The 13,725-nt window shown below is 43.4% G+C and overlaps 1 protein-coding gene across 6 annotated transcripts in view; it reads right to left on the minus strand.

Moving 5' to 3' along the window:
- Positions 1–13,725, minus strand: part of atp8a2 (ATPase phospholipid transporting 8A2) — a 117,502-nt gene that overhangs the window by 80,970 nt on the left and 22,807 nt on the right. For 5 of the 6 annotated variants that reach the window (XM_088638787.1, XM_088638789.1, XM_088638790.1 and 2 more), the window contains 17 exons: positions 13,162–13,235; positions 11,630–11,699; positions 11,271–11,398; positions 10,786–10,897; positions 10,366–10,534; positions 9,937–10,064; positions 9,688–9,765; positions 9,500–9,588; positions 9,123–9,167; positions 8,164–8,239; positions 7,939–8,044; positions 7,400–7,482; positions 6,876–6,925; positions 6,163–6,232; positions 5,666–5,750; positions 5,257–5,396; positions 3,554–3,692 (listed from right to left, as the gene is read on the minus strand). In XM_088638787.1, the coding sequence (XP_088494913.1) occupies positions 3,554–3,692; positions 5,257–5,396; positions 5,666–5,750; positions 6,163–6,232; positions 6,876–6,925; positions 7,400–7,482; positions 7,939–8,044; positions 8,164–8,239; positions 9,123–9,167; positions 9,500–9,588; positions 9,688–9,765; positions 9,937–10,064; positions 10,366–10,534; positions 10,786–10,897; positions 11,271–11,398; positions 11,630–11,699; positions 13,162–13,235 (1,642 nt within the window). The remainder of the gene's footprint in view (positions 1–3,553; positions 3,693–5,256; positions 5,397–5,665; positions 5,751–6,162; positions 6,233–6,875; positions 6,926–7,399; positions 7,483–7,938; positions 8,045–8,163; positions 8,240–9,122; positions 9,168–9,499; positions 9,589–9,687; positions 9,766–9,936; positions 10,065–10,365; positions 10,535–10,785; positions 10,898–11,270; positions 11,399–11,629; positions 11,700–13,161; positions 13,236–13,725) is intronic. The other variant, XM_088638792.1, reaches the window with a different exon arrangement.

Raw genomic sequence — 13,725 nt, forward strand, 5'->3', positions numbered from 1 at the left:
TGAGCTCACATTGCACAATAACTTTGTAAAGCAGGAAAAGAAACTAAAACGGACCGATTTATAATTCTTGTACATCCAAACCTACAGTCTGAGACACCCTTCGTCTTATCTCCTAAACTTTTAGAAAGTGAAACTCTCCGGGGAGGATAAGAAAGGAGATAATGCAGAGGGAAAACAGGGAGCCCTCCGGGTGGTGTCCTGTCATTCAAGTCCCGACAGCCCCCTGCTAAGGGCTTTCACACCCTGGATACAAACACCCAACTGGGTGGTCCCTTCTTTCACTCTGGTTATTTACTCATTTATGTGTCTTTACCTAATTATCCCTTATTCATTCAATAGCACCATTGTTGGCATTCCAAGAACAAGAGAGTGCTGTCTTAGCTTTACCGATTCTCTAGTCTAATGTCTGTGTTTTTTTCACGTTTTTTGCTGTTTTATTAGCCCTGCTGTCTTTCTCAGTGCTTTCATGTTTATTAAAATGTTGCCTGTTGAGCAAATGTCAAACGTGCTGGTTGGGCAAAAACTAATGAAAACTTGTACTGTAGGTCTAAATGAACGGCCCTGAAACAGACAGTACATGTATGTTGGCGGTGCTTGGGCAGATTTGTGGGGGGACTCCCTCACTCTGCCCCACTGGTCTGTCACTTGCCTGATCTTTAGGCTGGGCCATTGTCCAGACAACACTGAGTATTACTTGGGGACCAGCGCACTGACTGGAAACTGACTCCCCCAGCCTCGTCATTGCCTGTACTCGAAAAAGGTTGACTGATACTTTGCTTCTTCATCGTCGCTCATGCTGAAGATCACTTAAATAATACAGATTGTTTGCTGCGAAGACTTTTAAAACCCAAGGCTGGCTTGTCTAGCTTCTGGTTTAAGTCAGGACCAGACATCTGGACAACTCTTACACGCCTACGGATAAAGAAATTTTGAACTGTCTGGATAAATTACGAAAGTGAACCTGACTGGCTTCATTGGCATGGGCAGCTACTGTCTGCACAGTCGCTCCTGATGCCTGTGTGGTGGGGCTGTGGTTGAGTGCCTCTGTGTGGCTCAGTGTGGATCGGGGAGCTTTCAGGAATCCACACTGTCAGCAGGCCTGTCTGCACAGACAGCTCTGAGGGAGTCAAGAAGGCAATCTGGGCTTCGCTCCGAACACACAGATTTCTTTTTTCACAGTCTTATATTACAAATTTATAAATAATGCATGCCATTGTATAACGCTTTTTTGGCATTTTTTTCTGAAGAATGGAAATGTGTGTGTGTTGTTCTTTGTGTGCTACAGCTAAAGGCAAAGGAAAAAACTCAGAATGTGTGACTTATCCATAATAGCAGTCAAGTTATCCCAAAGTAAAACAGCTAAGCAATAATGGGGGTTTCTGTACAGACAGGTCTACAGGAGAAACCTATAGAAGGATCAAAATAAAAAATGTTCTTTATGCATAGCAGTTTATACTGCACAGTGAAGGTGGTATGTATTTACTCCACACAAAAGTGCATGAAAAACAGAACACTGAAACTAAGCTTCTTATAGATATGTAAATCCCTGCTACTGTATGTAGCCTGTAAACATTTCCCCCAATAACTAATTAATCAAGGATAACATCAACGACAATAAATAGTCTATTACTAGATAATGTGATCAAGAACCACACTATGAGGCTAGGGGGTGAATTAAACATGAAAAACTGCTGCTGTGGAGCCATTTACAACTTTGGTTTTATGCCTCATCTGAAACACAGCACACACGAGAATGAGTAACCTGCTCCGGGTGACACACCGAGTTAATGGCAGAGCCTGACATGAGTAACAAGTTGGTAACAAGTCCTTAACCACTGGGACGCCAAACCTTATTCCTAATCCACAGATCCTGTTCCAACCTCAGAAGGGATCACAGTTATTTCTCGTCAGTCCTGATATTTTGATCAAAGCCTTTGTCTCCAAGTGCTCCTTTAAGTTGTATTATGGAGTACAACAAGCACTCTCTAAGCCTTGGGGTACTTGAGACCTGAACGGCCTTGCTGCCTGCCACCCAGGCATGCATTTCAATTCTGGGACTCAATGTTGCTTCACGGCTGTGGGTGAGGGGGGGGCAAATAGTTGCAGTTGCTGCAGCCTGTCGTATCTCTCAGAACTGCCATGAGAAATTAACACTTCTCTTGCTTGTCCGGGTTCTGAACAATACATCCATTGTGGTCTGTATCTGTGTCAGAGGCAGCATCTGCATATGTGACACTGTTCAGCACAGTCTAAGCATTCTGCGTGTAAGTACTGATTGAAACAAGACTGTTGCTAGTATACTAAAATAAAGATAAGTGTTTACACACTGCAATGAATGACTGCTGAGGACCACGTGCTTTAAAAGCATTATAGAGGCTGAGTGCTCGTTATGAAAAGCTGCTCACTGAGGCTTGTACCGGCACTCCATCTCATTCATTTCTATGGTATTGATCAGGAAGGGCCAAGCACTTATTACCAAGTGGGAACAGCAGTTTCAGTCAAACTGCAATTACACATTAAACGCTGCCTTTGATCCTGTATAAACATAAAGGCCCATTTAGAACAAGAATGTGCATGGAAGAGCTAAACTGAATATTTTGTGTTGTGTCCTTGTACTAATAATTTAAAACAAGTGTGGCAGAAATATTTGATTTTGTATGTTGAGATTTAGATAGGTGGAGGATGATGGATGAGTGTTTTACACAGGGATTTAAGGAAATAATTAACTGCCAAACCACCGTCATGGTGGCGCACCCCCTGTGATGTTTCACAGAGTTAGACTTGATGCAGGGAGAGACTCACTCTGTGATTGCTGGTCTGTTGGGCTGACCATCTTATTCTCATAATTTTCTTCTGTTCTCATAAGAGGTGGGTTTTACTCTCAATACCAAAATAGCAGTGTGGAGGATCAGTTAGAACTCTATCTTGTAACTTGAAGGCTATGGGCTCAAACAAGTACAAGTACCCCTTGTACAAGGTGCTTCATTCAAACTGTCCCAGTAAAATGCCCAGCTGTATAGATGGGTCAAAATGATAGCTGCTGTGGATAAAAGCCCCAGCCAAATAAATTAATAAACAAAATGTGTAGTACACTGCTGTGTGTCCTATGCTGTAGGTCCTACACATGGCAGCTGCCCTCACACCATGGTGACCTGATGTCAAGCTGGTTAACATTACCCTGTAAAATTGATCTCTGCTCTGTAATTCACTGTTACAAATAGGGATCAAGCCAACTCATCTGGAACTTCACAGCAACTCACCAGCAGCTGCCGCATGGTTTATTTTTCTCAAATGTTTTTCAAAAACCAGACCTAGCTGACACGGCCCTGTTGTGACCTTACAAATTAAAACCCTTTCCCCAACAAGAAACACGTTTCAGGAGCATACCTAGCAAAAGACATTGTGGCAGCGAGAAAGAGCAATGATGTGTCAAATACTCTTCTGCTTGCCATGACAGAACTTTTGTTTTCTGTGTAAATGAGCTGGGCACACTGGAGACCTAGACAACTGTGACAGAGATACCGTGAGAGAACCTAAGTATGACTCTACTCACCAATGTTAATGGCAGTCTCCTGCTTGTCCCCTGTCAGCACCCAGATCTTGATATCAGCCCTCATCAGTGTCCCTATGGTCTCGGGGACGCCAGATTGGAGCCTGTCCTCGATGGCAGTGGCACCCAGCAGTAGAAGGTTCTGCAGGGATAGAGCTGACTCTCAGACTGCCACATCAATGACACTTTGGAGATCAAGCAGTGCATGTAGGGAGATGGCCAGTTTAGTTTTCCAAAAATTAGTTCACAAAGCAGGGGACATTAACCAGCTGTCTCAAAGAGCTTTGCCATCTTGTCATGTTCCAAAACAGTATATTTTCTAAGGAAAAAAGGAAGAAAGGAAATTCACTTGGGTGAAGGTTATTGTCTATAGGCTTACAGGCTGTGAATGACTTGTTAGTTGCTGAACAGTGGCAATCTGCTCAATCTGGAATTGTGTCATGTGCTTCATGGTCTGACAGAGTCTAACAAAATAAATCCAGAAAAAAATCATTTATCTTTGTTCCTGCACTTTGCAGTATCTACAGGACTGGGTTTATAATGGCTGGTGGTGCTACAGAGATCTGTCACCAGCAGTGTGGATGAGTGCACTTCTAACAGTGAGCATAATGGACACCAGAGTGTTTTCCACTAACTCTTTGATACTCACTGGCAGCACAATGTTACAGATGAACAGTGCAGTCAGCCAGGGCCAGTGCTGGCCTGGTATTCAATTAGAGGATGTTTAGATGGTGAAGGCAAACAGCAGGGTTATTAGTGCTCACTGGACTGTATATTAACACATAAAGCTTTGGCTGCCAGTTCCAAAGAAGTCCCACGCATGTGTCTGACAGCAGCAGATCTCTATTTTTTTCTTGTAATTCAGTATTTCATTATTTTGAACTATAACATTTATCAGGGAGACTAAATAAACAAGAAGCTATCAAGAAGCTGTCGTGGTTCTTTTGAAGAATGGAAATAACAAACACAACAAACCTCTACTGTCAAGAGTGTTACCAGTCACCTGATGGGGAAAACAATGACAACCTTCTGATGGCCACTAATATCTGCAGAAGGCTGAGCCTACACATAAATTAAGCTTTCATGGAAACTGGATGTGCTTGGTATGATGTGGCAGTCCACACTGCCTCTTGCTGGCCAGACTGTGTGTTGCTGCATGGGCCCATCTGACAGGCTTACACTCCACTGTCCCTGACTGTGTCAGCAGCCCCACAGTCGGGCTTCCTGTAACATTACTGCCACTGCGACTCTGTCCTCTTCACTGCTGACCCCTGGCCACAGTTGCTGCCCCCTTTGGGGCCCATCCATTTGTCTTAATAGGACAGAAACAATGCCTGCATTTTAAGATTTCCATAAATCTTTGGAGGGGGTTACCTTAAAACATTGGAGATATCACTCCTTAATTATAGGCATAAACTTAATTATGCCTTTAAGTACAGTATACTGTATCTTGCAACATGTCGGGTTCCCATAATTATTTGCAAACTGTATTTGTTTTTATATTCATTTGATCTGAATCTTGATCTTCTGTTGTAATATGCTTGCATATTGTTCACTCCTCGGTTAACTTACTGTATCCTGACACTGCACAATGTGAAAAAACAAAAATCAAATCTCACACCAACTGGGACCATCTACTGTTTTCCACAAAACAGGAAGGCCCTTCCAGCGACTGTATGAACTCCGAGCAGCACTTGGACAACTACCTTCTCTATAGCCTCATAACACTCCTCCAGCCTCTGTGCACGGTCCTTCAGCACTGTGCTGATCTGGTTATACTCCTTCAGCCACTCCTGATAGCTACTCTCTGCCAGGTCAACATAGGCAAAGCACAGCGTCCGCAGCCCTAAGAGAGACAAAAAGGAGAAAAGGGCACAGAGGACTGCTCAAACTCTCTCACACTGAAAGAGAGAGGAGAGTGGGGGCAGAGCACACTCTTACACAGAGTCTGGAAATAAACAAATTGAAGCTAGAAGGTCAGGCCACAGTTTCTCACTTGTAACTCACACTTGTGTGACAACATTTCTATGTCTAGAAGTCGCGCTGACTTCTTTTCTAACCAAAGAGATGAACCCATCACTAATCTGCTCCACCTCCTCCAAGAGCCTAGCATACCTTCGGTGGCAAACTGCTCCAGGTGGGAGATGGTGAGGTCTCTGTATTGGGAGTCGTTCGCAAGCCGTTCAAAAATCACATTGTCCTGGAAACATACAGAACACAGCACAGTACTCTTAGCTGACATGGATACAATCTAGTGTACATACATACTGTAGACTATAAATACACACCTACATACGTAGCACATATCGCTTGGTTGGGGAAAAAACAGTCGCTGAATACATAACTCTAATGAGATTATTCATTGACAATGTCTAATACACTAGCATTTTTAGATTAGATTTTAGATTTTTAAATCCCAATATTATAAAAGAAATACATAAAGTTTACATTTGGATTAACAAAATGTTCCATGTTACACAGTAGGAAATTCAGCCCTTGTACTGTTACGTGCAAGACCCCGTAAGTGAATATCAAAATTTGTTTTAAGAATAGCATCTTTTGATTGTCTTGTTTGCAGGATGCAGGTGGGTGGTGAGGAGAGTGTTACTCACAGCACCCTTGCAGTACAGTCGAAGCTTCCCTGTCGGAGTCCTCACGATGACCGACATCCGCTTCCGGTTACTGTAAGACAGAGCAGGCGTTATCGTCTCACTGTGACAGCACTCCTGCTTTTCACTCCTGCCTTTAGCTTCCAGGACTGACAGTCAATGTTCAGGATTGGACTGGACAGTGGGACAGTGTGCAGTGGACAGAGAGACAGTGTGCAGTGGACAGAGAGACAGTGTGCAGTGAGGGAGAGTGTGGCAGGACAGTGTGCAGTGGACAGAGAGACAGTGTGCAGTGAGGGAGAGTGTGGTGGGACAGTGTGCAGTGGACATTGAGACAGTGTGCAGTGGACGGAGGGACAGTGTGCAGTGAGGGAAAGTGCAGTGGGCAGGATCAGTGTGCAGTGGACAGTAGGACAGTGTGCAGTGAGGGAGAGTGTGGCAGGACAGTGTGCAGTGGACGGAGGGACAGTGTGCAGTGAGGGAAAGTGCAGTGGGCAGGATCAGTGTGCAGTGGACAGTAGGACAGTGTGCAGTGTGGGAGTCTGCAGTGTGCTGTGGGATATTGCACAGTGTACAGTGGGGCAGGGCACTCTGGTATAATGTGATTGTGCTCTGGGGCTGTGTACATTAGGGTAGTAAGAATGGTGTAGTGTCCAGTAGGCTAGCACACAGCATGTAGTAGGGCAGTGTAAAGTGGACACCTGGGGCATCAGTACCTGGAGAACTCCAGTACGTTCAGCAGCTCATAGCTCTGCTCCTTCCCCCTCTGAAACATAACAATACATTCCATCACCTGAAAGCTTGCCCCGAGCATCACTTAGCCCTGTAGTATCAAAAAAAGAGTTCCAATTGCTTACAGCACTTTCACACCCACAAAATAAAGATTAACCTCCTGCATCAACATCCTAGTTCTTACCTGAGGCAAAAAAACGGGGTTTGCTCCCAATATAGCAGCAACAAGCAAAAGCGCAGCATGGTCCAAACATTCGGATCACAATTGCAACTTTCTGGTTACATTTTGCACATCTTGTCTTTAGATGGAGAAGGCTAATCATTGCGATACAAGGGTTTTAAGAAGACAGGACTACGTAAAGCTGAATTACTTCTGAAATTACATAGTTTCATGCAGGATAAATTAATTTGATGAATGTATTAATTATAATTTGTCAACATATTAATCCCGCTCTGCCTGTCAGCTAAAGGAAGTCTTCCACAGAAAAGAATGGTCCTGAGCACTGACCGCATCGATGATGACCGAGTGTGGTGTCCTTGCCGTAAACACAAAGCCCAGCCCTTTAGCTCCTTTGACTAGAGCCCCCTCATCTGGAAGAGACAACATTATTCTGATCAGTACTTTTTCTCTGCTTATCAATGTCCTAATCTACGGTGACAAATGTGCGCTGGGTTCACATTATGTGCAAGTACAAAGGAAATAACAGCATGCGATGACATGCAACAACAAAAATCTAAAAAAATACATTAAATTAATAAAATGACAATAGCAGTTTTAAAATTTGCAAAACACAAAAATGAAACAGGATCACATCATATCAGTATCACTTCAGGGACTGGTAGGTGCAGGGAAGCTAAGAGTCCAAATGGCCGACATCATCTTCTCTAACAGGCTTCGTGCTCCTGAGTGCAGCTAGACTGATTAAACATATTGTGTAGGAAAAACCTTAATTGTAAAGTTTCTAAAAACATACAGTAATGTGGTGACCAGCTATGATATTCTGCCTCATAGTTGTGCCTGTTAGTGCATCAGTACGAGTGTCTGACCTGGAGAAGAGGCCTGGTAGATGATCTGGTCTCCAGTCCTCTCAGGAACAACAGTGTGACACACGGCCATCATAGTCAGGAATTCACAGATGTGTGGAGCTGTGTGCTAGGGGGAGGGGGAGAGACACAGAGGGAAGGAGGAGGTCAAAGCACTGTTACGGAAAATAACATTGTGTTGATTTGATGAATGTCTATCCCAATAAAACAGCATTTGAAAAAACATACATGGTCTTTTTCAATGTTCTGTATGAGTGCTGGATCGTCAAATTCAGTGGAGCTGTGACTGCTTGATGGCAGATTACTGCAGGGAGAGGAAAACAATTCCAGTATTCACAAAACCACGCATCACAGACACCCCAGCAGCAGGAACAAAGGTTAACCACCAGCCACACAGTAGACAGTGTTGTATAACCCTGTACTCACTGTGTGCATTTTAGCAAGAAGATGAGCAAAAGCGTCCAAAGAAAATGAATAAAACAAATAAAGTCTTATTACTTAATTTTAAATTAAAAACTTCTCTCTCACTGCACAATCAAAAACCTTGATTACATTTTAAAAATTATAATGAGAAATACCCTATGGATGGAGGAGCCACGGTAGCTCAGGCGGCAAGGGCGTCTCGTTCCTGATTAGAAGGTCCCGGGTTCAATCGCAGGCGGGGGCAGGCGATGGAGCTTACTCTAATTCCTTCCCGACGGCTCCCAGCTGCACTTAGCTTGCTTTCCAAATGAGTACCGGGGCTTAATCCTTCCGGGGGTAATAGGCCGGCCGGAGTGTGATGCTGGCCACATCACCTCCACCTCCAGTGTCGGATGGTCAAGAAAAATGCTGGCCCTTGCCCCCCATTCCCCCCATGGGCCTTGATGGCCTGAAAAGGGACCTACCTACTGTACCCATATTGATGCAAGTGCAGCAGGGAAAAGTGCAATACCACGCATTGACAGCAGGTGGTGTCCTATCACAGCAATCTTTGAACGGCTTGCTGTAACCTCACAATATAGAACTCACAATAAAAAAAAAACACAATACAGAACTTAGCACCTGCTTGATGTAATACTGTAAATTCAAGACGTTTTTGCCAACACATTCAGATTACAGTCGCTATATCTCCATGAGAGAATAAAAGAACAACACTGTATATGTGTCCTATGAATATTGTTGATGATCCGCATGGAAAAACATACCTGAAATCTTCCATTGAGCGATAACTCTCCAGCTCTGGGAAGTGGCTGAAAGCAAACACAAGTTTCAGGATACTGCTCAGCATGGATCAATAATAAGGTAGTTTTCAACATTACATATTAGTGTGTAAAGCAGGATATGTGATTTAATAAGGCACTTGACATAGCTCAAGGTTCATAAATAGGATTTATAATCCAATGCTTTTGTCAAATTGTGGTTTCCTAACAGTTAGATGTATGTACTACATCCACCAGGGAGTGTTAATCCTTTCCAATTTCGACTAACTAATGAACATCTGTTTTCAGACCCTGAACTGATGTACTGTATAGCCACATACAGTAGATAATGGTTCTCATAGGCTGGTCTTATTCTGACTCACCCATAGGTAATCCCAGCAATGGTGCACTTCTTAAAATGCATCACATTACATGTCAGGGTTCCGGTTTTATCAGAGAAAAGATATTTCACCTGTTGGGAATGAAAAAAGTGCATTGGACCAAGTTACATCTGGAGTTCAGATTTTAATCCTGACTTGCTAGCTAAGAAAAGGTATGATAGAGTCCTCACCTGGCCCAGCTCCTCATTGAGGTTGGATGTCCTGGCCATAGCAGGAGTGTCAGTCTCAGCATAGTACATCTCTGTGTCCTGGATGCAAGCACAAGCATAGCATGACTGCCCACGACTGTAACACATCCTAGATGTGCAAATGTCTCAAATCCGTCCATTTAATTGTGCTGACCTTAGTATCACTGAGGCTACACACAGAGGGTTCCCCAGTTCACAGTGGCACAGGAAGGTTGTCCCCAGTTCACTCACCCAGTTGATGAAGAGGGCCTGTGTGAACTTCACAACCTCCAGGGTGACCAGCAAACTGATGGGGATCAGATTGTTGTACAGGATGATGAAGGTCAGCAGGTTGTACCAGAAGTTGGTGGAAATATCACCTGCAGTTGGTGGGGGAGGATACTGAAGGTTAGAATTTTCTGAAGCCAAGCATGTGAAGCAGAATAGTGCCCCCCCCCCCCCCCCATCTACCAGGACAGGAATCTAGATGGTTGTCTAGGTCCCCTTGAAACACTGACAGTTTCAAACCTGTAGAGTTCATCTTGTCTAGTCAAGGCTTCCTTGTGCTGAAGTACCCTACTGGAGAACCCCTCCAGCCAGGAGCTGAAGACCCCTGTGCTAGAGCAGGTTTGCAAGTCTCGCGGAAGCCCTAGTGGGTGCCATCCAGGGAAGACCCCTCACCTGCCCGGGACAGGTACCAGCAGGCCGCCTCGGTGTGCTGCTTGTTCCAGATGGCTGCACCCACTGAGCTCACGAGCGCCATCACCAGGAGAATGCAGAACAGCACCAGAATCTGCATGTTGGTCACCCGCTCTACATTGGAGCGCTTCAGGGGTGCCTTGGTGGAATTCTGCAGGGTAGAAGAACACCCGTCATTACACCATCAAATACAATTTTTTAATCAATAATTATATCCAGAACACTGTGGTGTGCATTTCATCCTTCTGGGACTCAAGTATCTAAAGATGGTTTAATTCATGTTTATATTGAATATATTTATACATTTAAGAGAGGTATAGGATCAGATAAAACTGGGACCTCGTAAATAATTAGTTGGTCAGGGGCCCACTGCTACTGTATACAAAGTGCATAGCAACTGACCTGCATGAGTTTAGAGTCATGTCCAGTGTAGACTACAATTCCCACAACCCACTGGGTGTTCCTGAGCTGGGCCCCCCGCAGAAGCACTTGGTCTGGCCCCAGAGGGACTGGACTGAAACAAACCAGTATAATGTTTTCAGTGGACAGATTTAAGAAAACAACTGCATAAATATATAGAGATCCTATTCAGTGGAAAAAATAAAATATGAGCAATGTCTTACAGTATTTATAATATTTTGTATTTATGCATTTTAATTATTAACTCTATCCAGATCAGGCCAGATCTAATATTTAAATATTCTTATAGAATGATTTTGAAATAATGTTTGAAATTATTTGGAATACATATATTAAGTAATTATTTTTAGCACGTCTGTTCATAACACTGCTAACAACAGTGATGATATCTACAGTAATTACACACACAAAAAATAACCATAAAGTCAATAACACATGGGGAGGAGCAGGTGTGAGGGCAGACGTACTTGTGGTCGTCCAGACGCAGAGTGCCAGTGAAGTCATACAGGTGTCCGTTGGGCCCCTCGCACTCCAGCCGGCCAGCCAGGTTCACCAAGTCCTCGCTGGACTGTACCGCCGCTGTCAGAGGCAAGCCCTAGAAGACAAACGGCAGGGCAGGGGTAGTGGACATCAGTGCTAGAAACTGGATGTGAATACATGCAGTCAGCATGGTGTGGGCTTTAAAGCACAGAGGAACATTGTGAAGGACAAATGAACCAGAAACTCAGGCTGTACACAATACAAATGCCCTTCGAACTCCACACTGTCCAGCACCACTGCACTGGTCCGCTGCACGCATGTGCAGTGTGACTGGGAAAATGCCTACCTGCCGTATCTTCAGGTTGGTTTCCCCATCTAGATTGGAGGTCTCGATGTAACACATGGCCTGGGGTTCACTGTGGGAAGACCAAAACAGAGAGGCTCCATCAGAGACCACTCACTCCCTGTCGGAAGATAATACACGCGAGTCTCCAACTCCGTCCCTCATTTTACATTTTTAATTTCGGTAGTTTTGCAGTACTAAACAATATTAATAAGAATATGTCTTCTGAACATCATCATCATCATTTCCCACAGACTGATGATTGAGGACTCAACTTACTATGTTTTAATTTGTACAAATGTAGACTGCCACAGAGGCAAAGAACAGGAATGGAATGTGATTTATTATCTCTTTTAATGAGCATTTCATCTGATCCATGCCAGTCTGTGCTTCTGAGTAAAGAAAATGACTGGTAATGAAGCCAGTGATCTTGTCACTGTTAGAAGGTGTTTTTCAGCCGCCATTGATTGGTAATGACACAAGCCTGCACTGTTTACAAATGAGGCAGCAACCGCAATGTACAAGTAGCAGGACATCCATTTTAAGATAGTCATGTTGGCTGAAAGCAAAAAACTGTTGTCTAAGATCACTGAAATCATATATTTGGATTTCCCATTTCCCCTGAAATGCACAGCAGAGCTGCGATATGGATGATTTTAGTTCTGTGTGTGTCGCAAATCAGACTTTTATAGTGCCAGAGATGGAACTGGAACAGTGCTGAGGGGTTGGTCATCGTTGGTCACCCCATCAATTTTGTCTGTACCATAACTTCAAGCAACAACACATTTCTCAGTGTAAATAGCAGCTTTAAAACACTGAATTTTTATTTCCCGGCACAAAGACCGTTTAATTGAGAAACCAAATATACAAATTATGAGAACAGTGAATACAAAATGAATGCAAAGCTGCACTTTCCTTCTGTTGAATATAAAATAAACTACAGCTGGCATAAAAATCACATGTTTTGGGGAAATCATACCATTATTAATTTGACACTGTGATGATCCATAATTTAGTATTAGTTAATAGAGATATCTGATTAAACTTTCTGTGGCCATTCAGATGACATATTCCTATAAACAGGCTCTGTTCATTCTCTGTACAATAATGCTAGATATGATTTTGTATGCTAAATTTGATTAAAATCTGCTGTTCAAACAGTGGTCTGCGTGTGATGTGCCGCACCATGCCTCGCATCACACTCTGCTGCAGCTGTGCCACAGTGAATCAAAGGAAAACCTACTCAATTACATGCATGACAACAAAACAAAATATAGGACCATCAAAACAGAAAAGGGAATTACATTTCTTAACCATGTTTTAATACTCCTTTTACAGCACTAAGCATGCCTTACTATATCCCAGCCAGCCTGGTGTACTGTAAAGCTGAGAGAGCAAAATAAGACTGAATGAAGCCAAGACAATCAGAAAGGCATTAACCTCAGTTTAGCTTCACAGCAAACACACGACGCAAAACTCACTAAGACCAGCAGGAGGTGACATGCACAGAGCCACAACACATGGCAAAGTCTGACCTGGAAGACACTATGACCATATCAGCTGGGAAATGCTGCCCATTGGTGACCTTCACAAAGTCTCCTACTGCCACCTAGTGTACCAGAGGCGGTATTGCGACAGCACAAGAGCAAAGAGAAAGAGGAAGAGTGCAGAAAAGTGTTAGTACACTACAGCAACCCTTGCCCAAGCTAGCTCACTGTTACCATGTTAAAGGGACATCCATGTTAGAAATAGCCTAAGGGGAAAAACTAAAATCTATAAACAAAGAGAAAGCCAAAGAAATGAAAAAATAGATTTTTATTATTAGAAGCATTATAAAATTATATATACTGTATAAAAGTGTTGCTGGGATTTCTTTACAACTTTACAATAATATAACCATGCACCCAGGCATGATGTTACTTTAAAAACAGGCTTTCAGACATTCATTATAAACGTTTAAGGTGGAAACAGAGACAAGAGACTAAATATCCTTCGCTATCCAAAGTTTCCGAAGTGCTCCTGTAAGTCTTCTGCCACTACATGGATCCTATTTACATGAGCACCAGTGCAGCCCTGTACAAACATCTGGATTGTCCTGT

This window comes from Lepisosteus platostomus, chromosome 7 (assembly GCF_059453375.1).
Source record: "Lepisosteus platostomus isolate fLepPlt1 chromosome 7, fLepPlt1.hap1, whole genome shotgun sequence".
Taxonomy (NCBI): domain Eukaryota; kingdom Metazoa; phylum Chordata; class Actinopteri; order Semionotiformes; family Lepisosteidae; genus Lepisosteus; species Lepisosteus platostomus.